Raw genomic sequence first — 21891 nt, 5'->3', positions numbered from 1 at the left:
CCATCTTAATGAGTACATACAATGTGAATTATGAAAGAAAGAGAAATTGAGATCAGTTTAAAAATGAAGAGGCCCCTTGTATAAAGTAATAAGAAAACTCGTAACTGTTATGCAATTTGGGGGCACCTTCTAGAATACTTAGGAAACACCCATTTCAAAGACAGTCAAGATCCACTAAGAAAACAGAATATTCACTAATTCTTTCCAGTGCTCTTTGTATCTAGTCTTTTTTGAATACTCATCTGTTTCCACTTTATTTAAAATATTTAATTATATCACATATAAACAATGAAATTACTTATGATTTGTTTCATTTATAAAATTCTATATTTTAATAATCCAGGCATATGTGTTTAATTTAAATATAATTCTTAAAGGTAGAAACACCAACCACCATTGAGATTGGAGACAAAACTTAGAGAACCATAAGTTTAATTTTGAAAACACATGAAATTGAGTCAACTACTTCAAGACCACATCATATAACTAATAGTATTCTGAATTGACACATGTAGAAACCATTAGGTATTAAAGGATAAGTCTTGGAGACATATTGTTAAGTTTCCTCTTACATTATTTATGTAAAATTTATAATATTTTAAATTAAACACTCAAGGATCCAGGTTCACCAAGAACAATGTTCAGCTATTTGGGAAATGACTAATATGTCAAGGTCTTCATCTTGTTTTTAGCAAAGAAAATTTGAAACCAAGAGAAAACTAAAAATTGGTATAGCAATTAATATGTTTTCAAAATTCTTATTTGTTTGTATTGCAAATATTAGCACTATAGTAGCATATTGCTAGCTATGTATTGCCTCATGTTAAGAAAATCATAAATAAGAGGCTTGGAGTTCTACTGAAAATGAAATATTTGAACAAGAGAACATCCAGGAATTTTGACAAAGGTGAGTTTAGAGCTGGATGTTGTATGTGGCTACAGCAGTGGTAATTCACCTGATATCCAAATGTGAAATGAGAATAAAAGTAAGTTGGATCCTCTTTCTACAGTAGTTAGATCAGTGCTAGATAAAGGAATTAATATTATTAGTCCCACTAGTTTCCATTAAATATCATCATTCTATATGCACAAGTGTCTAGCAGGAAACATAAGAAGTAGTTGTTTTGTGCTATAATTATAATGATATTTGTCCTTATTAAATCAATATATAAGAAAAAATATTAAATGAAGTAGCATATGTCAAATAATATAACTGAATACTTTTCCAAGAGTATGCTCTATTCAATTTTTATTTTTTAATATATTTATATTATATATAAATAGCATATCTATATCTTTGGAAACTTTTACACTTATATACTACTCCTCTTAGGTACAGAAAGAGTAGTGTTATTTTGCTGAATTATTTAAGCTAAACTGATGAGTTGTGTTGAAAATGAGTCAGCATTATTGTAGAAGAAATGAAATCAACCAATGTAAGATGAACTAGTAATAATAAAGAATTACGGGTCTGATTAGATGACATTTTAAAAAATTGAGCTACTGTAATGAGTAAAGCTATGATGTAAGTTGGGAAGAGATAAATTGAGACAACACTGAATGAATTCACAAAATAGTTAGGTTTAATAAATCACCTAAATTGAAGAGAATGTTAAGACATTATTTAGGGACAAAGAGACATTCTTGTAGAGTATTAGATAAAAGTACGTCTATTTGCTTTACTGACGACTTCTGGAACAGTCAGGAATGAGCTATTGGTAACATTACATGTCAGTTTCATTAAGGAAATCAGGAAATCTAATAGTCTGATCCATATTGATTGCATCCATTTTTATTTACTCATTCACAAATATTACATTTTAATTATATTACTTATACAAAAAGAGTGTTCTTATTATTTTCAGAATTTATTAGTTCTTTGCTTTATATCCATCCTTCTCTCTTCATAATATGCTGGTCTTCAATTAACAACTCATTCAACTCTGGGATTTACATTATGCTTATTCTAACACTTTTACTGTCAGCTCCACTTGTTAATACAGTCCTTGGGTGCAATTTCCTCAGGGACTTTCATGAATGAATCTTATTCTAATTTCTTCTGTTTTAATTACTTTCGCTTGTCTGGGGACCTGAATTAAATCATTTGAGTTTATTTGAACATTGTCTGGTTTCATGTAGACGTGTGTGCTATGAACTTTGCTTTTTCATCTTCTGTCTGACCCCATAGGGTATGGTAGGCTGTGCTTCCATTCTTCATTGTTTTCAAGAAACTGTTTTATTTCATTTTTGGTTTATTCTTTGGCTCACTGCTTATACAAAATAATGTATTTAAATTCTGTGTTTTTACAACTTACAATGTTTCTAATGTTGAATTGTGGTTTTATTATACTGTGACCACAAATTATGCTTTTAATTTGTATCAGTTTATTGGGAATTGTTTCTGTGGTCCTATTCATGGTAAATCCAGGGCAGTGTGCTGATGAGGGGAATGTGTATCCTATACCTGATGAGTGAAATTTTCTGTAACTATCTGTTTAGCCAGTTGAGTTCATAGTAAATCCTAATTTATAATAAAGTCTAATGCTGAATTTTTGCCTAGGTGATCTTCCCATTGATTTGAAGTGAGTTGTTCAGAACTCCAACTCTTACTGAGGTAGTCTCTTTTTAACATCCAAGTTTTGTTGAATATAATTGGATCTGTATGTATTACAGTGATTTTCCTTTGTCAAACTGTCATTTTTGTAAATATACAGTGATCTTAGAGGTCATATTTTATACTCTATAAGTTAATTATATTTTTGACACTTATAAGTGTATCTACTAATGAAGTTTGCTTTTTGTATATTTATTTTTCCAATATTCAATGCAAGTTTTTCTTACCTATAAAGTAATTTTCTTATATATAGAGTCTCATGTTTATATGTTTGCTTGAATTATATAGTTCATATATTTTAATAAAAGAATTTGGCATATTAATATCAAAGCTTGTTATTTATACTTCAATAAATCCTATTGTCATTTAATTACTTGTGTTCCTTATTTGTGTATCTATTGTTCTTTTCTTCTCTCCTATTGTTCATTTTTGTGAGTTGGTAGTATTCTCATTGCTCAGTTGACTGGTAAAAGCACTATAGAAAGAAATATTTGTATATATCTGTAAGGGGATTTCAAGAAAGAATTAATTTTTCAGTTCTCCATGATGTGGGTGTCTTCCTGTCATAGGTTCTCCTCACACACACTCCTATAGACCTTGCTTGCAACGATGCATACTACCCCTTCAAATCATGGACAAAATTCATCTATAATATCAAAATTTGGTTTTGGTGAAGGACTGGTCAGTGTGATAAGTTATTACACAGTACAAGTAGCTTTTATAATCAAAGAGTTTCTCCAGATGATGCCTCCTAGAGTGATTTGAAAATGTATAGCTTCATAGGAAAAACAAGGCACACAGGAAAACACAGGCAGATCAAATGTCAGTATCCAACACCTGCATGGGCAATCTTACAGAGATTGCTGACCTCAGGAAGTGTGATCATAGCATTTCCTTGAGAGAAGGGAATATATATATATACATGTACTTATCTACTACTCAAGGCCTTTGTGGACTAAGATTCTGATAATAAGCTATTCAACTACTTCTTGGGTTTATAAAAGGACAGTGGGCAGACAAATTAAATCAACTGGATGCTTTATGATATAATATCATATAGGCAAGTCTGTGTAACTCTTTTCCTAGGGACATGTGTAGGAGGAGGCTCTTGCCTATCTGCTTCCCAGGAATTCTGTCAGTCAAGTTAGTTAAGTACACTGTCAAGATATATTAGAAACTGTATATCAGTGAATACATTAATCAACATTCTTTCAAAAACTCTTGAAAAATGGTATCCATAAAATACTTATAAACTATGTAATTACTGCATCTTAGGTTCTGTGTTGAGAAGAAAGTTCAGACTAACCTTGCACTAAACCAGTGTTCTTGCTACTACTCAAATCTCTTACAAACAAAGGTTTTACGAACAGGTCATTGACTCCTAAATTTACTTCATTATAAAACATGTGACATTAAATACCACATGCAAATCTGAAATAATTAATATTTGCTTTTACTATATCTAGTCAGTTCCCAAGTTCAACGCGGTCATTTACTATATTTGCTTTAACCAACTTGGGTTATATTTTAACTCATGGCTTTTTCATCTTAGATATAAGGATGAGCAAGGACAAAAGGGAACACACTGTGAACAGAAGATTTGATTTCCCAGGATGTTTGTGAAGTTGATGTCTGTTCTGCTGCTCCTGCAGATGAGTTGCTACTTCAGACCTGGGAATTGTGGGAAGGTGTTGGTATGGCCTATGGAATTCAGTCATTGGCTGAATCTGAAGATAATACTGGATGAACTTGCACAGAGGGGTCATGAAGTGACAGTTCTGAGACCTGCATCTTCTATCTTTGTTGATCCCCAAAATTCACCTACCCTGAAGTTTGAGACTTTTCCCACATCTCTCAGTAAAGACGATCTGGAAAAGGTTTTCACAAGGTTTGTGGATGTATGGATTTATGAGATACCAAGAGATACATGCTTATCATACTCTCCTTTGCTACAAAACATGCATAATGAATATTCTGATACCTATCAAAGTCTTTGTAAAGACACAGTTACAAACAAACAACTTATGACAAAACTACAAAATTCCAAGTTTGATGTCCTTTTCTCGGATGCCGTTGCCCCCTGTGGGGAGCTGATAGCTGAACTTCTCCAGATCCCTTTTCTGTACAGTCTTCGCTTCACTCCTGGTTATACAATGGAAAAGTACAGTGGAGGATTAATACTCCCACCTTCCTATGTACCTATGATTCTGTCAGGATTAGGTGGTCAAATGACATTCATGGAGAGGGTAAAAAACATGATATGTATGCTTTATTTTGACTTTTGGTTCCAGCCATTTAATGAGAAGAAATGGAATCAGTTTTACAGTGAAACTTTGGGTAAGTTATGTTTTTTATCAGTAACTCATTGACCTAAATTTCATGAGTATTTAAATACATTCTTATGTCCATGAAATACAAAGTGAAACTGTGTTTTATAGGTGATCAAATGTAATACGATATTAGTTACCAAACTCACAAACCCTGTAAAAGCTCACGATATTGATCAAATAGAAGCAGGCAGCAGTCCTGACATGGGACATTCTGGTGAGCTAAACAGTTGCAAAGAGATGGAAGCAGACTTCCCTAAGTGATTCTTTACTCACTTGACTGTTATTTTTCATCTATTTTAACAAGTCACTAGCTAGTTAACCAAATCTTGATTACTGTAGATTACAGGATGACATATTTTACGGTTTCAATATGTATAACACACTCAAGAAATTGTTTTCTTTTGTACAGGCCACTGTCTTTCTTTAAAATTAAACTGTGGAGTCTGAAAACATTACCAAATGATTAAGAGTGTTTTCTGTTCGTGTTGAGTACCTGAGTTCTGTTCCTAGCACCCACCCAGGTTCAGTGGCTCAAAATTGCCTATAACTTCGGCTTCAGGGAGCTACTGCTTTATGGCATCTGCAGATACCTGAATAAACTTAGCATATACTCACACAGGCACATAAATAAAAATATAAATCGTAAAATATTTTCTTCGTATTTTCTAAAGAATTCCCTTATTCTTGAAAGATGCCATGTAAGTTCACAGGCTTAAAAAAGGAACTGAGGTTCCTGCCAATGCCACATCCTTTATTTTATACTTTCCTAACATCCACTGTTTAAACACTACAAAAGCAGGGACACACATGTACTACTTAGTCTGAGTTTTTTGAAGTCATGTTTTTTTTCTCTTAAAAAATAAGATGTAGTAAAGACAAAAAATTGCTATTCTCATAATTTCTGAAAATACTGTGATTGTATATATATAGGATAAGCACTATTTAATGTTTTAAAATGAAACAGCAGTAGAGACACTAACCAGAAATTCAGATGTTCATCAACTCTACAGCTCGTTAGTCAAAACGAGAAAGAAGGACTAGCCACAAACTACAGTGACCCTGGAAGTCTGGCCAGGGTACACAGTGTGGTGTGACTTTTGGAATGTGTGTTTATATTTGCAATGTTCCTTTTGAAGATTTAGAGAGGAGTAAAGTGTGTGCTCGTTGATATACTGGCTTAGTGGGTTATTTCAATAACTATTTATTATTTCAAATTACTGAGGAAATATGAGGTAATTCTTAGAGTTTGCTTTAAAAATAAAGCAAAGCTGACATTTATATATATTATGTGAGCCACAAATCCATTACACATGCAAATTATGTTACATATCAATAAACACTGGTTCTTAAATGCGTATGTTCTACATTGAACATTACTTCTTTTCATTTTTAAGAAATGTATTTTATATTCAGATAACAATCCTGTCAAATTTTTTCTTCCTTATGTGCTCATTTTCTCCATCTAGGAAGGCCCACCACCTTAGCTGAGACAAGAGGCAAAGCGGAAATGTGGCTCATTAGATCCTATTGGGATCTGGAGTTTCCTCACCCAACTTTACCGAATGTTGACTATGTTGGAGGACTCCACTGCAAACCTGCAAAACCCTTGCCTAAGGTAAATATGTTTTTGTAATCTCTTTTTCATTTGATTTAATTTCTGGTGAAAGTGATTCGACACTTCTCCTTACATAGTTCTCTCTGTGATAGAGATAGGAAGTAGAATTAAACATCCTGCTAACTAGGAGTTCCATAAACTCAGGAAAGAATGTGATAGACCTGGGAAATAATCATATCAGTATTTGTGTTCAATATGAGACAGTCTCAAAACTATGTTAAAGATTGATGGAGGAAGACATCATATTTTAATTTTTGCATCCATGCGCTTAAATAATGACAGGGAGCCCCCGCAGCACCCCCAATACACACACACACACACACACACACACACACACACACACACACACACACATATAAACAGAGACATTAAGTCAGTTAAACTTTTCACATCAGAAACTGAAAATCATCAAAAGCTATGATGAAAATTTATTGAGGTAATTGTTTGATATCCAGAGAAATAGCATAAACATAGTTTTTATTCAACCAGTAAATTGTAGGCGTCATCTCTGAAAATACCCTATTTATACACAAAAATATCAGAAAACTATTATATAGTATATGTGTTTATCATGCAGTCATGATTATTTTATAAAGAACCAAAACATTAATCATAATAGGAAGTTTGTGTAGACTATCACATATGTATATACTGCAACATATATATTATTTCATCAAACACTAGATAATAATATTAAATCAGCCATAATAGGAGGGAAATAATAGCAAGGGAAAAATATCACCCTTTCTGTAGGATGAAAACATGTCAATGAAGATATATAAATACTTCATATGTGATGCTTGCACTCCTGAGTTTTAATTTTGCCAGAAGAAAATATTTGGAATGATTGCGGCACAATGTGTGAGTACAATCTGTATTGATGCCTATGAAGTTCAAAGTCTTTGACATTGCCATTTTTGTTTTCTGAATGTTTTAACACCACTATTCTAAAAATTCCTAGAAACAGTTCAATTTTTATTCTCCTAGTTTTTCATAGAGATTTCATAAGTAACTTTTCCACAATTGTTATTTTGTCATGAAGCAAATTCTCTTCACAGGAAATGGAGGACTTTGTCCAGAGCTCTGGAGAGCATGGTGTTGTGGTATTTTCTCTGGGGTCAATGGTCGGAAACATGACAGAAGAAAAGTCCAATGCAATTGCGTGGGCCCTTGCCCAGATTCCACAAAAGGTGAGGTAAAGTGCTCCATGGGAGGCAACTGTATACTAAAGTCTGTGAAAGTCCTTGAAGGTCTGATTATAGAAATGACTGTGTGAAAGGTAAAGTTGCAAGAAAGCTCTAATCTCCCCTAGCCACATTTAGAAACAGATATTCACAATAGATGTACAATGCTACAGAAGGTGTTTTTGACTGAGAGTGACTTGGATAAAACACTGTGATCACTGTGGGCACATTCTGAAAGGCTGACTTGATGATGACTTGCTATCCAGAGTACATAGACAGCCAAATTCTTCAGAGTCGCTTGTTGTATTTGTTGAATATTTAAAGTCACTGCATACATTAAAATTGGGGGGAGGTTAATTTGTATTTATTATTTCTAGCAGAATAACAATAAGCAGATATTGAAAAAGTTAGAAGCATAGCATGACTCTGCATCTTCATTTTGGAGTAGGTCTGTTCAATGCACAGTTGAAAGGGGCATTTAAAGGAAGCGAGTCCAAGGGTCAGCAACACTTAAATTACATTTTTGGCTAATTGAGAGAAAGAGATAAATTACATTTTTGGCTAATTGAGAGAAAGAGATAAAAATAAAAAAAAATTATGGACTGGCCTGCCAATATGTGTAGGAGAAGCAGATAAAGGAAAGGTTGAGATGGGAGCTTCCCTCACAGTGATCTCTGTCATCATAAAAGATGGAAGACAGGACCCTGCTTGTCACCAGTCAGAGTGAAGCTCCTACCATTCAAGGAAGAAATATGAAAATAAGAAAGAGTCCAGAGGAACCTAGAGTTAAAATAAGTCTCAGAAGACTCACTTCATTAAGCATGCCACAAAGTAATTTTCTACGGATTAAATTTGAGTGTTCATGAATATTTTTAAGTTTTAAGTTTTTTTTGTTTTTAATCATCTACATTAATTTTTTTGTTTGTTTACATAATTTTATAATCTATGTTGGCTATATTGATAATGTTCCATTTTCTGAGATGGTCTGAGAATTCTAACATTAGCACCTATCATAGGCTTTGGTTTGAGACTGGATTTCCTGTCACTGAACATTCTGAACTCTGAAGGAAAATCTTTGCAGTTCATCATAAAGACTATATTCCCATCAGCAGGACGTAAAGTAGTGAAATTAAATTTGGGGATATTTTTCAATAACATCACTTGTGAATAATAAATTATTTACCATCGACTGCAAAGAATCCTTGCAGAGATTAATATGCTCATCAATATTCAAATCAGTTCCAATCCAGGCCCCAAATAAAGTAATAATTTAAGAACTCCCTGACAAACCTCATAAAATGGAGCATTTGCTACATGTTTAATGTCTATTTGCTACATTTAATGAAGTTCTGAGCTACAAAAATGGCTCAGTGTGTTAAATATTTTCAGTGCAGTGTGATCAGCTCAGTTTAAATCCCCAAAACCCATATCAAGTCAGAAACGATACTGTATGTCTGTAATGCCAACACTCCTATCAGAGATGAAAGGCAGAAATAGGAGAATTCCTGTGGGCCAGCAGCAGGAAAAAAATCAAACAGAAAATTAGATATTCTGTCTCCAACTCTGTCTCCAACAGGAGAGACATCAGAATGAATACCTGAAGAGTAAGTACTCTTCTCCATTCCACACAGTCACCTTGGAACGCTTAATCAGCATTCACACACACGAATTGGCTCGTATATACTCCAACACAACCCAGAGCACCCAGGGAGGGAAAGAGAGAATGAGGTAGAGATGGGGGAAGATATTTCCAACCTCAGTGACAATCCAATAATGTGGATTCACCTTCGAAAGTCTATATGCAACTTTTCCTGTCATTAGTGACTAGAGATCTGTATATCTACATTAAGATTCTTAGAATCCTAAAGCAAAACTGATTTCTCATGAAAAGAATGATTGCATTGATTTGAATTCATGTGAATAAAAAAGTGAACATAACTTGTACAACCAAAAACAGAGAAAATGTGAGCATGGAAAGGGGAGGTGGGTATACAATCCCACCCAAGCCATGGAACTATTGACAATGATTAGCTTGTGAGAGAGAAAGAGAGTAGCCCCTGGTAAGTCAACTATTCTCTACTGGAAGACCACACATCCAAGAATATTTAGAGTGCACAATTGGTCCTGAAAGATTCTTTTTTTAAGGACACCAAGTGGAGTGGATAGGGACGGGGGTGGCTTAGTGAAGATTGGGTCGGGGGGTGAATATGATGAAAGCACATTACATGAAAATCCCAAAGAAATGAAAAAGAAAGAGAAACGCTATTGTTCGAATTTAGAATGGTCTTTTAATAAGAAACCCAGAGTCAGATACTGGGGTGAAAGCTTAAAGATCAGAGAAGCAGAGCAAGCCACAGCCAACCTCACCTTGCCAATGCCTTAGCCGATCCTGTTCCCAAGAATCCTCAGACTAAAAGCCTCTGAGTCCTCACCTGAAAGGGTCTCAGCTGAACTGCTTTAGTTCCTGTTTCCTCATGCCTTGTATACCTTTCTCCAACCTGCTGTCACTTCCTGGGATTAAAGGCATGTATGCTTACACTATCTGGCTCTGTTTCCAGTGTGGTCTTGAACTCACAGAGGTACAGACAGATCTTTGCCTCCCAAGTGATAAGATTAAAGGTGTGTGCCACCACTGTCTGACTTCTATGTCTAATCTAGTGGCTGGCTCTGTTCTCTGATCCTCAGGCAAGCTTTATTTGAGTACACAATATATCACCACAAAAATGTCAGTCTCACTTGGTGTGGTGTTAGTTATCATTTGGACAGCAGACGGAGTTCTAAAGTGCAGGTAATGCAGGCATGTTCTGAGCCTGTTTGTCCACAGAAATTGCTCTACAAAGAACATATGTTGTTTTGGGTGAAAATGATACAGAAGGTTTAATGTCTTGTTTTAAAACCTACACTGTCACCATTCCAAAGGTAGTGGCACTTGGAAGAATGGAACTGATAAAATGTAGCAGATTAAAATCTTATGCAATAGCCAGCTTTTTTGGGGGGAGGGGGCGCACATTGACACAGGGTTTCTCTGTGTAGTTTTGGTGCCTGTCCTGGCTCTCGCTCTGTAGACCAGGCTGGCCTCAAACTCACAGAGATCCGCCTGGCTCTGCCTCCCAGGTGCTGAGATTAAAGGTGTGTGCCACCACGGCCTGGCCACAATAGCCAGAATTATTCAGAGAATCAGACAATGTATATTGTGAGGGTTAAGAAATGTCATTTGAGCCGGGCGGTGGTGGCGCACGCCTTTAATCCCAGCACTCGGGAGGCAGAGCCAGGCGGATCTCTGTGAGTTCGAGGCCAGCCTGGGCTACCAAGTGAGTCCCAGGAAAGGCGCAAAGCTACACAGAGAAACCCTGTCTCGAAAAACCAAAAAAAAAAAAAAAAGAAATGTCATTTGAGTTATTATCATATAAGTTGAAACTGTATGCAATCATTACAACAAGCCATGTGTGACAAAAACATGTTTTCCATGGAGGCACCTAAAGGACACTTTAAACATTCTCTGGATGACAATGGCAAGCAGTCGTGGCTAATCTGAAGTACACCCACTCCTGTCTGCTACACCTGGGAGGAGAGCAAAAACACATTCCAGGAAATAATAGGATAGAAGATGAAATTAAAACAGTGTCCTATCCTTCCATAGTAATGAATAAATGAAATTTGAAAATCCATAGGGTTCAGTAACTCTCTTTAAAACTTATTGTTAGTTGGGGTAATATAATACAGCAAGACTCGAAACCATATAATTATTGACATTGGGTCCTCCCCTTATTTATTAATTGAGAGAGAAGAGTAAGGTAAGCTGTTAGTATTTTATGGACCTTATGGTGTAAATAAATCCATCCCAATGCTATATTACCTGTAGGAGACAATTTAGTGGTGAAAATAAGTAGCTTTAAGGCAGCAAAGGATCCACACAATACACAAATGTCTCCTTCAGTTTCATTTCAAAAGCTGTAATTCTTTGCCTCTCAAGATAAAATAAGGACTGTCCAATGCCGTCTCTCCTTTCAGAGATTTAATAGATTGGTTAGCACATAATAAAGTATTCCTAAACTAGTATGTAGGCAATTAATACTCCCTAATAATGGTTGAAAGTCATTGTTGAGTATTTTTAAATTGTCGAGTCTAATGGACATTTGTGGGGGGCAGGGGTGGTGGTTCTTAGCACTTGTTCTAGTAACTAGTTACCCCAAATATTACAAAGTGCATGATCATTGTACTTTTTGAGATGTAATAATAAGCCCATTTTTATGTTGCACATGTTGAATCATGTCATATATGGATTACAGCTCTTTCTCTTTGGGGGTGATTAACAGGATATCATCCATATAATGAATAATATGGAATGAAAAAAATAAAAAGGAAAGGGAAGGACATGACTGCCCCTAGGTATGGTGGTGGAGAAGGTTTATTATAAATATATGAGAGAGCACAGCCAGAGACAGGGACAGGGGCAGGAAGAGTCCAGAGCGGTCCTGACCAGACTGACCTGTGCCATGTGAGGAGAGAGGGGAGGTGAAGGGAAAGGGGAGAGAGGGAAACCAAGTGAAGCAGCCAGGAGGTCAAATGTACAAAAAAAAAAAAATAGCAGGCATACAAAATGGTTAGATTATCTAGGGAAGACCAGACCAGCCACCTGGGCTGGAGAGTTCAGGAAAGGGGGCAGGGTATGCCATCCAGAAGGGCCCTGTGACAGGTAGGGTCTGAGGGATTGCAGGGAAAACCGGGAGGCCAGGTCAGCCTTGAAATGTGAAATAGGCACCTCAGCCATTTGTCCCAGGTTTGAAACCTAACAAATACAAGCCTGAAGGAGGGCCTCACTCACAAGCTCTAAAAGCTTTCCTACATAATATTGACACGTAACAGAGGATTTGTCATGCCTTGAGGTTATACAGTCCATTGATATCAGAGCTGAGGTTCTTTAGATTGAATGAAGGATGAATATGTATACTAGAAAATCAACCTTTTAAATGTCAAACTATTAAAGGCCAATCTTTAGCAATACTTGTCTGGTATTTTGATGGCTAGTTTACTAAGTTCTTTATATATTTTGGAGGTCAGCCCCTTGTCAAGTGTGGGGTTGGTGAAGATCTTTGCCCATTCTGTGTACTGCCATTTTGTCTTATTTACTGTGTCCTTTACCTTACAGAATCATCTGAGTTTCAGGAGGTCCCAGTTATTAATTGTTGCTCTCAGTGTCTGTGCTACTGGTGTTATATTTAGGTGTTATATTTAGTGGTCTCCTGTGCCAGTGCATTCAAGGATACTTCCCACTTTCTCTTCTATCAAGTTCAGTGTAACGGGATTTATGTTGAGGTCTTTGATCCATTTGGACTTGAGTTTTGTACATTATGATGGATATGGATATATTTGCATTCTTCTACATGTCAACATCCAGTTATGCCAGTACCATTTGTTGAAGATGCTTTCTTTTATCCATTGTACAATTTTGGCTTCTTTGTCAAAAATCAGGTGTTCATAGGTGTGTGGATTAATGTCAGGGTCTTTAATTCAATTCCATTGATCCATGTGTCTGTTTTTATGCCAATACCAAGCTGTTTTATTACTATAACTCTAGAGTAGAGCTTTAAGTCAGGGATGGTGATGCCTCCAGAAGTTCCTTTTTTGTACCCTAATTGTCATCATAGAACCTTCATTCAGTAACTGATGGAAGCAGATGCAGAGATCCACAGCTAAGCACTGGGCCGAGCTCCTGGAGTTCAGGTGAAGAAAGGGATGATGGATTATATGACAAGGGAGTTCAAGATAATCATGGGAAAAACCACAGGGACTGTGGACCCGAGTTAGTGGGAGTTCACGGACTCTGAACTGACAGCTGGGGAACCTGTATGAAACTGAACTAGGCCCTCTGAATGTGGGTGATGCTTGTGTGGCTTGATCTATTGGTGGGGCCCCCAGAGTGGGACCAGGATTTACTCCTGGTGCATGAACTGGCTTTCTGGAGTCCATCCCTATGTTGGGATAGCTAGCTCAGCCTTGATGCAGGGAGAGAGGGGCTTGGTCCTGCCTCAACTTTGTATGCCAGACTTTGTTGAGTCCCAAGGGAGGCCTTATCCTCTCTGAGGAGTGTTTATGGGGGTGGGGGAGGCAAAAGGGGAGTTGGAGAAGGGAATGGAGGGCAAACTGTGGTTCCTATGTAAAGCAACAACAACAAAAAAATTAAATACTAATTTAAAAAAATAGCTGTTTGTAGGTAAACCAGGCTGTAAAGTTCCCATTGGCCAAAAGGTGGCATTAACATTTCATAAGTCAATCAACCATCTCCATTTACCAGAATATTTTTTAATTACAAAAAGAGGAGACTTCCAGGGAGAAAAAGAGAGCTCTGTGTGCCCATTCTCCACTATTCTCTGACTAACTTGTGATTAGAAAGAGGTCACTGAAGTATCCAGATATTTGTACAGTTTTCGACTCCTATGCAAAACCCAAACCATGCTTATGATCTTGTCCATGTGGGAATATAGGTTCCCTAATCACTTGTAACTCGTTTCTTAATCCTTTTCGATTTTGATAACCCACTCTTTTCATCAGCAATTGCGATTGTGAAGAATGGGCAGCGTTAGAGGTGGGAATATAGATTTCTGCATGACCTTGTAGAAAGTCTCTTCCCCAAAGACTAATTAGAACCTGAATAATGTAAAACCGGAGAACTTCCATAAATTCTGGGCCCACACATTTAAATTTTGTAGCATTTTGTTTAATCTTGTTAGAACTCACAGATCCCAACCCTATCTGTGTTGAATTTACCTCCCATAACAGGTCATTTAGGTGGTCGTTATTCCATGGTTATAAGAGAAACATCAGTTCCATGACCAATTAATCCTGTAAACATTTTTTAAAATCCAATGATGGTTTATCATTTTCTTTAAATAAGGTACTTAATGCTACAGTCTTATCTGTACTGATACATCCTCACTCACAAAGCAATTTTTTTCATGAAGGGACTATATAATCAATAATAATAACTGCAATCATTTCGCCTGGCCAATTAGAAGGCACTGTGATTGTGACTGCAATTTCTCCTGTATAATCTTCATCAATGACTCCTGTATGAACTATGATTCCTTTCATGGATAAACTACTGCAACTAAATAAAAGTCCAAATGTTTGAGGCAGTATAGGTCCCCCACATCCAGTGTGTAGCTTAAAGGGACATTGAAGAGAGGAAAGGACTACCAAAAGTACTTCCTTGAGGAGCATCTTGTAACAAAAGAATAGATTGATTACAATCAGAAGTTGCCATAAATGTTATTGTTTTTGGATTTAAACCCTCTAATTTTGTGGAGTCTTTAAGGAACCCCCTCAACATGCTTCCCTATTGTTGACTGGTACTGTTATTGTTATCACATTTAAATCAACATTTCTTAAGCCGATGTTTTCCTTTCTTTCAGAAAGGGCATTAGCCAGGAGCTCATTGATTCTGAACATTCAGTTTCTGTAGGGTCAATTTATATTGCTTCTTTAAGTGGCCACTGTGCTAATATCTGTTTTTGTACAGCATAGCTTTCTATAGCAGCTAATTTTGCTTTTGTTTGGAGGTCCCTACATTTCTACATTACTTCAGAAAGTCCATAATATTTTCTATCTCTCTTTGAGGCTTGATTAATCCTTGGAAATCTTCATGGACATTGTCAAAAGCTAACTGTTTTAATGATAACTCTTGAATTTGTTCCCCTTTTACTTGATTTTCAATAGCATCTTTGAGTCTATGAAATCAGCATAAGGTTCAGAGGGATGGTGTACATTTTTCATATAACTAGATCTGAAGTCAGACTCCATATCAGTTTTCATCCAGACAGCCATAGCTACATCCCTAATGTGTGGGTGAGCTGCAGGAGGCATATTATGCAGCTGATAATCAGATGATACCCACCTACCAGTCCCTGTCATTATTTCACATGCGACATTTCTAGGATTACCCCTCAGTCCTAACTGTAGAACTTTTTATGGGCTTCATCTGTAGGCCACACTTGCCACTGAAGAAGCTTGAAAAGGCCAAGCACCGTTTTTTTTTTTTTTTTTTTTTTTTTTTCCAGAGCTGAGGACCGAACCCAGGGCCTTGTGCTTGCTAGGCAAGCGCTCTACCACTGAGCTAAATCCCCAACCCCCATTTTAACAATTATATGAAAATCATATGGCAACCATTGTGCATTATTGTTCCAACCAAAAAGATATTCATAAGTACATGGAGCAGTAGGTCCACAAGAAGCACAAGAGTTCTTAAAATCTTTCATTATATCCATATCTAGTCCCTGATAATCATTTTAATTTTATTGAAATTTCACTGCAAATACCAAGCTCAGCTTGTGAGGCCAGGGAGAGAATTGGCAAAGTAATTCCTTGTCTATGCCATACCCTAGCTTGTCTAGGTTGTAAATTAGCTTTTTCACAGGCTCTCCTAAATCCTCATAAAAAAAAATTGGAGAGAATTCAATATTAGATTAATTATCACACTCCTCACCCCATGATTCAGGATATTCTTTAGGCAATAAAGGAAACACCTTTAAAGGAGACTCCAGTAAGGGAACTGAGGGAGCCATCTCCTGCACAGTTATCACTGGTGCTGTTTTTACTTTTGATTTATCTACACTGGGAAAATCTTCTCTTGTTTTTCCTTTGCCTCCTTTACCAATTTTAAGATGTGATCATTCAGTTTATATTCATGCCAGGAATTAGCCATCTCTTCCTCATGGTTAATAATCCCCTTATCTTCCTTAAGTATTTTAATAATAGTCCAAATCAATGCCCAAGTGACACAAAATTGAATGAGGATCTTTTCTCCTTATTATACGCTTTTTCAGTATTCATTCAAGCACTCTCCCATACATTCATCTAAAGCCTTTCTTCTGGAAACTAGGGATTATAATCACAAGCAATTTGTATGCGGTCTAATAGCTGTGCTGTTGGTAACTTGTGCTCTTCCTTTCTTTAAAAAAAAAAAAAGGATGCACAAGCCTCAACATAAGGCAAAAACCCTTCCCTGGCTTCTGCCCCATTATTCTCATTTACCTCCTTCTGTGAGGGTTCCCCCTCTCCTTTCACATAGCTAATTTCATCTCCCTGTTCAGAAGTCCCTTGTCACAGTTCCAGAGACAGTGGATCTTGGGAGAAAGGAGAAAATAAATGAGGCAGTCTAAAGTCTCATGCAGTAGCCAACTTTATTCAGAGAATCAGACAATGCATACTCTGAGGGTTAAGAAAGGTCACATGAGCAAAGATCACATGAGTTGAAGCTGTATACAGTCATAAAGACAAGTCATGTGTGCCCAAAAAAAATGTGTTTTTCCATAGAGGCTGTCTTAGCTAGGTTTTTATTGCTGTGAGGAGACATCATGACCAAGGCAACTCTTATAAAGAAAGCATTTAATTGTGGTGGCTCACTTATAGTTTCAGAGAATCAGTTCACTATCATCAAGAAGGGGAGCATGGCAGCATGCAGGCAGACATGGCATTGGAGCTGAAAGTGCTACATCTTGCAGGCAACAGGAATTCCACTGAAAGTCACACTGAGGGAAGCTTGAGGAAAAGAGACCTCAAAGCCTGCCCCCTCAGTGACACACTTCCCCCAACAAGGCCACACCTCCTAATAGTGCCACTCCCTTAAGGGGCCATTTTTTTTTTTTACTTTTTTTTTTAAATTTTTATTTTGCAATACAATTCAGTTCTACATATCAGCCACGGATTTCCTTGTTCTCCTCCCTCCCGCCCCCCTCACCTTCCCCCAGCCCGCCCCCCATTCCCATCTCCTCCAGGGCAAAGCCTTCCCTGCAGACTGAGATCAATCTGGTAGACTCAGTCCAGGTAGGTCCAGTCCCCTCCTCCCAGGCCGAGCCAAGCGATCCTGCATAGGCCCCAGGTTTCAAACAGCCAACTCATGCAATGAGCACAGGACCCGGTCCCACTGCCTAGATGCCTCCCAAACAGATCAAGCCAATCAACTGTCTCACCCATTCAGAGGGCCTGATCCAGTTGGTGACCCCTCAGCCATTGGTTCATAGTTCATGTGTTTCCATTCGTTTGGCTATTTGTCCCTGAGCTTTATCCAACCTTGGTCTCAACAATTCTCGCTCATATAAACCCTCCTCATTCTCGCTAATTGGACTCCCAGAGATCCACCCAGGGCCTAGTCATGGATCTCTGCAAGCAATTCCACTAAAATCAGGAATGAGGCAAGGCTGTCCACTCTCCCCATACTTATTCAATATAGTACTTGAAGTTCTAGCCAGAGCAATAAGACATAAGGAGATTAAGGGGATACAAATTGGAAAGGAAGAAATCAAGCTTTCCCTATTTGCAGATGACATGATAGTATACTTGAGCGACCCCAAAGATTCCACCAAGGAACTGATACAGCTTATAAACACCTTCAGCAACATAGCAGGATACAAGATCAACTCAAAAAAATCAGTAGCCCTCCTATATACAATGGACAAAGAAGCGGAGAAGGAAATCAGAGATACATCACCCTTTACAATAGCCACAAATGACATAAAATACCTTGGGGTAACACTAACCAAGCAAGTGAAGGACCTATATGACAAGAACTTTAAGTCCCTGAAAAAAGAAATTGAAGAAGATCTCAGAAAATGGAAAGATCTCCCATGCTCATGGATAGGCAGGACTAACATAGTAAAAATGGCAATCTTAAGGGGCCATTTTATGCAAACCACCACAGAGGCACAGAAAGGGCAGTTTAAACATTCTCTGGATAACAATAGCAAGCAGCAGTGGTTAACCTGAAGTAGACCCACTCCCCGTCTGCTACACCTGGGAGGAGGGTGAAAACACATGCCAGGAACAACCCTGTGTTTTGAGGAAATTGAGGTCACAAGATTCTTGTCCTGTTTTCTTAGAGTGTTCTCTCAAGCACTCAGAATTCTCCTCATATGTGGGGGTTTCCCCAACCCCCCCACACTTATTTACCCCAGGAACTCTTGAAGAATGAGGGATAAGTGACTTATTTAGAAATAGAGGTAGTGAGAAACAGAGAGAAAACATAGGATTTACTTGGGTGGGCCAGGATCATTATCCAAACGGGCCCAGAACTTTATTCCAAAGTTCTATTTATAACAATGTCAAGGGGTGGAGCAAAAGACCTCCCCCTTGCTTTTTACAAAATACCTGCATTCAGGCCCGTGGTCCAGTCATCCTCTCTACGCAATTTTGCTGGGTACAGCCGTGAGGAAGCCTAGTGGGCGACAACACTCATGTGACTCCATTCCTGGACCGTGTTCCAACTCTACACTATGCAAGTTTACTCTGAGATGAATCAGATGACTCCTTATTCCTATTGGCGAACACGATGGCAATGTATCAAAGAACTCCAGACCACAGAGAATTGTAGATCAGGAATAAATAATCAAAGACAAAACCTTGAAATTCATTAAAAATAACATAGAACAAGTGAATAAAAGTAAACTGTAAAGCATTTACAATATAATGATATTAAAACTAGACTATTAGAATTATCAAAATATATTTATGTAAAATATAAATTATTAGTAATGTGCCACTCTTCTCTGAAACTGAATTACATCACCATGGCAGTGTATTCAATATTTTCATGCATCATTAACTATCTCATTTGTCTAAAGATCTCCACTTGGAAAATGATGATTATGTTCAACCAGTATGAATGTAAAAATTAACACAGAAACTGCTGGCACATTCTTCATTTCAGTCTCTCAATAGTTCTCACTGCTCACCTCTTCTGATTTCTTCCTCCCTCCTCAGGCAGGTATTTAGCTATGTTATAGGTAAACTTAAAAGTCTCTATTTTCAGCACCCAGGCAGGGGGATCAGGATCTGTCCCTGGTCTATGGGCAGGCTTCTGGAACCCGGTGCCTGTGGTGTGACACCTTGCACAGCCTTGGTGCAATGGGAAGGGGCTTGGACCTGCCTAGGCTCAGTGTGCTGGGCTCTGCTGACTCCCCATGGGAGACCTCGATTTGGGGGATGTGGGGATGCGGGGTGACTTGGGAAAGAGGGCTAGGGGGTGGGAGGGGGGAGGAGGGAGGATCTGTGGATAGTATGTGGAGTGAGTAGAAAATTTCATAATAAAGACAAATGAAAGGAAAAAAAGGCTCTATTTTGGTCTTGAAATTACAATATAATTGTATCATTTTTTTCCTTTTCATTCCTCCCTCCAAACCCTCTCATATCCATGTTCCTTGTGCTCTTTCAATTCATAGATCTTTATTCATTAATGTAGTTATGCACATACATGCAATGTATATACACTTATATTCCTAAACACAACCTGCTCAGTCAGTATAATTATTAAATTTGGCTCAGGCTCTAAAGATTATCTAACATTTAACAGGTTCTTTGGAGATTTGATGGTAAAACACCGGACACCTTAGGACCCAATACCAGAGTCTACAAATGGCTCCCTCAGAATGACCTTCTAGGTAAGACTCTAGAAAGCAAACCTATCCTAGTTGACTTCAAAATCCCTTATACTACATTTAGTGAATGTGTTATTTATTTATGATAACAAGTTCTGGTGTGCACTTGGTCTTTTTTAACACTCATTTCCTCTTATCTACCATGTGCTCCGTGTGTTCAACTGGAAATCAGTATTCAAGTCTCAAGTCACAAGCCAATCTGCAAACATCTCTCTGTAAATTTAGTATCTTGCTCTAAGACAGGAAAACATTTCACTCAGGTTGAGGGCATAAGAATCTTCACGCAGGTTTTCGTATGAGGAGGAGGGAGGGGAAACTGCAGTACTGATTTAAACTAAATAAATAAATTTAATTAATTAAAAAAAGATTCTTCATGTAGAAAATCTCCTTTCAGTTCCTGATAGTATACATTTCTCATTTCATGTCTAAGTCAGCTAATTAATGCTAACCAAAATTCATCTTATTCTAGGTCATCCAAAAACCAAAGCCTTTGTAACTCATGGTGGAGCCAATGGCCTCTATGAGGCGATCCATTTTGGAATCCCTATTATTGGCATTCCTTTGTTTGGAGAACAACATGATAATATTGCCTACATAGTGGCCAAAGGAGCAGCTGTTGCATTAAATATTAGAACCATGTCAAGGTCAGATTTGCTCAATGCACTGGAGGCAGTCATAGATAATCCTTCGTGAGTATAACCTTTTAAAAATGTGTATTCATTATTTATTTAATTTACTTTATTTATTTATTTATTATTTATTGTCCTTCTTACTGATGGCCAAAGGAGCAAGAATTATCTTGAAGGCAAAAATAATGGTAGGTACAGAGACAAATTAGAGCATGATTCAGTGTCATAGGTTTTTCTCTCTCTGCTTTACAGAGATATATGAATCACCATGGAGACTTGAGAGGAGTTTTCCTTCTACTTATATCTCCCAACACTAGTATGCACTTTGCACACAAAGTAATAATTAATTGCTTATGGATAACTAAAGTTTTATATAGTCAAATAGTATCTCATTTTGATATATTTTGTATTTAAGGCTTAGCTGTCCCCAAACTCTACCTCAGGAATATTTGATCTTTTCCATTTTTTTTACATGCTGAATCTTGCATACTCAAGGAGCTCAAACATGCTTCTAAAGCTCTTTCTAGTTATGAACATAAAACATAATTCATTTTCCTTCCACTTTTGTGTAATTATCTGTACTATCTCCCCAAAAATTATACATGTGCATTTTCCATTCATTAGATAAGTTGATGTCCATTTTATTAATTTCAGGTATAAAGAGAATGCTATGTGGTTATCAACCATTCACCATGACCAGCCCATAAAGCCCCTGGACAGAGCCATCTTCTGGATTGAGTTTGTCATGCGCCACAAAGGGGCCAAGCACCTGAGGCCACTTGCCTATAACCTCACCTGGTACCAGTACCACTCTCTGGATGTGATTGGATTCCTACTAGCCTGTGTGGCAGCCATGGCTTTCTTTACCATAAAATCCTGCTTATTCATTTATCAAAAGTTTGCAAAGATGGGAAAGAAAATGAAGAATGAGTAGAGCTCATTGGGAATGTACTACATGAACTAAATTTCAGCATCATTCTAATTTCTGAACTGCCTTCTAAATATTCACTGATTAATTTATCAAGTCATATCTTCTTTGGAGAGAGGAAAGGGAAGGGGAAAAATAATGTAATTATATTATAATCTCAAAA

General features: G+C 37.3%; 1 protein-coding gene across 3 annotated transcripts; it reads left to right on the top strand.

Annotated features, from left to right (window-relative positions):
- The first annotated feature begins 4227 nt into the window (after positions 1-4227).
- On the top strand, positions 4228-21734 carry LOC128108931 (UDP-glucuronosyltransferase 2B17-like). 3 transcript variants are annotated; one of them, XM_052735946.1, is made up of 6 exons: positions 4228-4703; positions 6415-6559; positions 7618-7749; positions 20087-20174; positions 20641-20860; positions 21455-21734. In XM_052735946.1, the coding sequence occupies exons 1-6, from the start codon at positions 4228-4230 to the stop codon at positions 21732-21734; spliced, it is 1341 nt and encodes a 446-aa protein (XP_052591906.1). The 3 variants fall into 3 exon arrangements, with proteins under 3 accessions (XP_052591906.1, XP_052591904.1, XP_052591905.1); XM_052735944.1 differs by having other exon boundaries at positions 4228-4951; positions 6411-6559; XM_052735945.1 differs by having other exon boundaries at positions 4228-4955.
- The last annotated feature ends 157 nt before the right edge of the window (positions 21735-21891 follow it).

This window comes from Peromyscus californicus, unplaced genomic scaffold (assembly GCF_007827085.1).
Source record: "Peromyscus californicus insignis strain IS unplaced genomic scaffold, ASM782708v3 Scaffold_13__1_contigs__length_99412109, whole genome shotgun sequence".
NCBI classification, from domain to species: Eukaryota; Metazoa; Chordata; class Mammalia; order Rodentia; family Cricetidae; genus Peromyscus; species Peromyscus californicus.
The sequence above is the reverse complement of the archived record's forward strand: the minus strand, read 5'-3'. Positions and strand labels throughout refer to the sequence as shown.

Excerpts from the sequence above, each read along its gene's own strand:
- LOC128108931 (XM_052735944.1), top strand. The coding sequence starts at position 4,228 with ATGTTTGTGAAGTTGATGTCTGTTCTGCTGCTCCTGCAGATGAGTTGC. Across the intron at positions 7,750-20,086 it reads TTGCCCAGATTCCACAAAAG|GTTCTTTGGAGATTTGATGG; the intron begins GTGAGGTAAAGT and ends AACATTTAACAG. Across the intron at positions 20,175-20,640 it reads CCCTCAGAATGACCTTCTAG|GTCATCCAAAAACCAAAGCC; the intron begins GTAAGACTCTAG and ends ATCTTATTCTAG.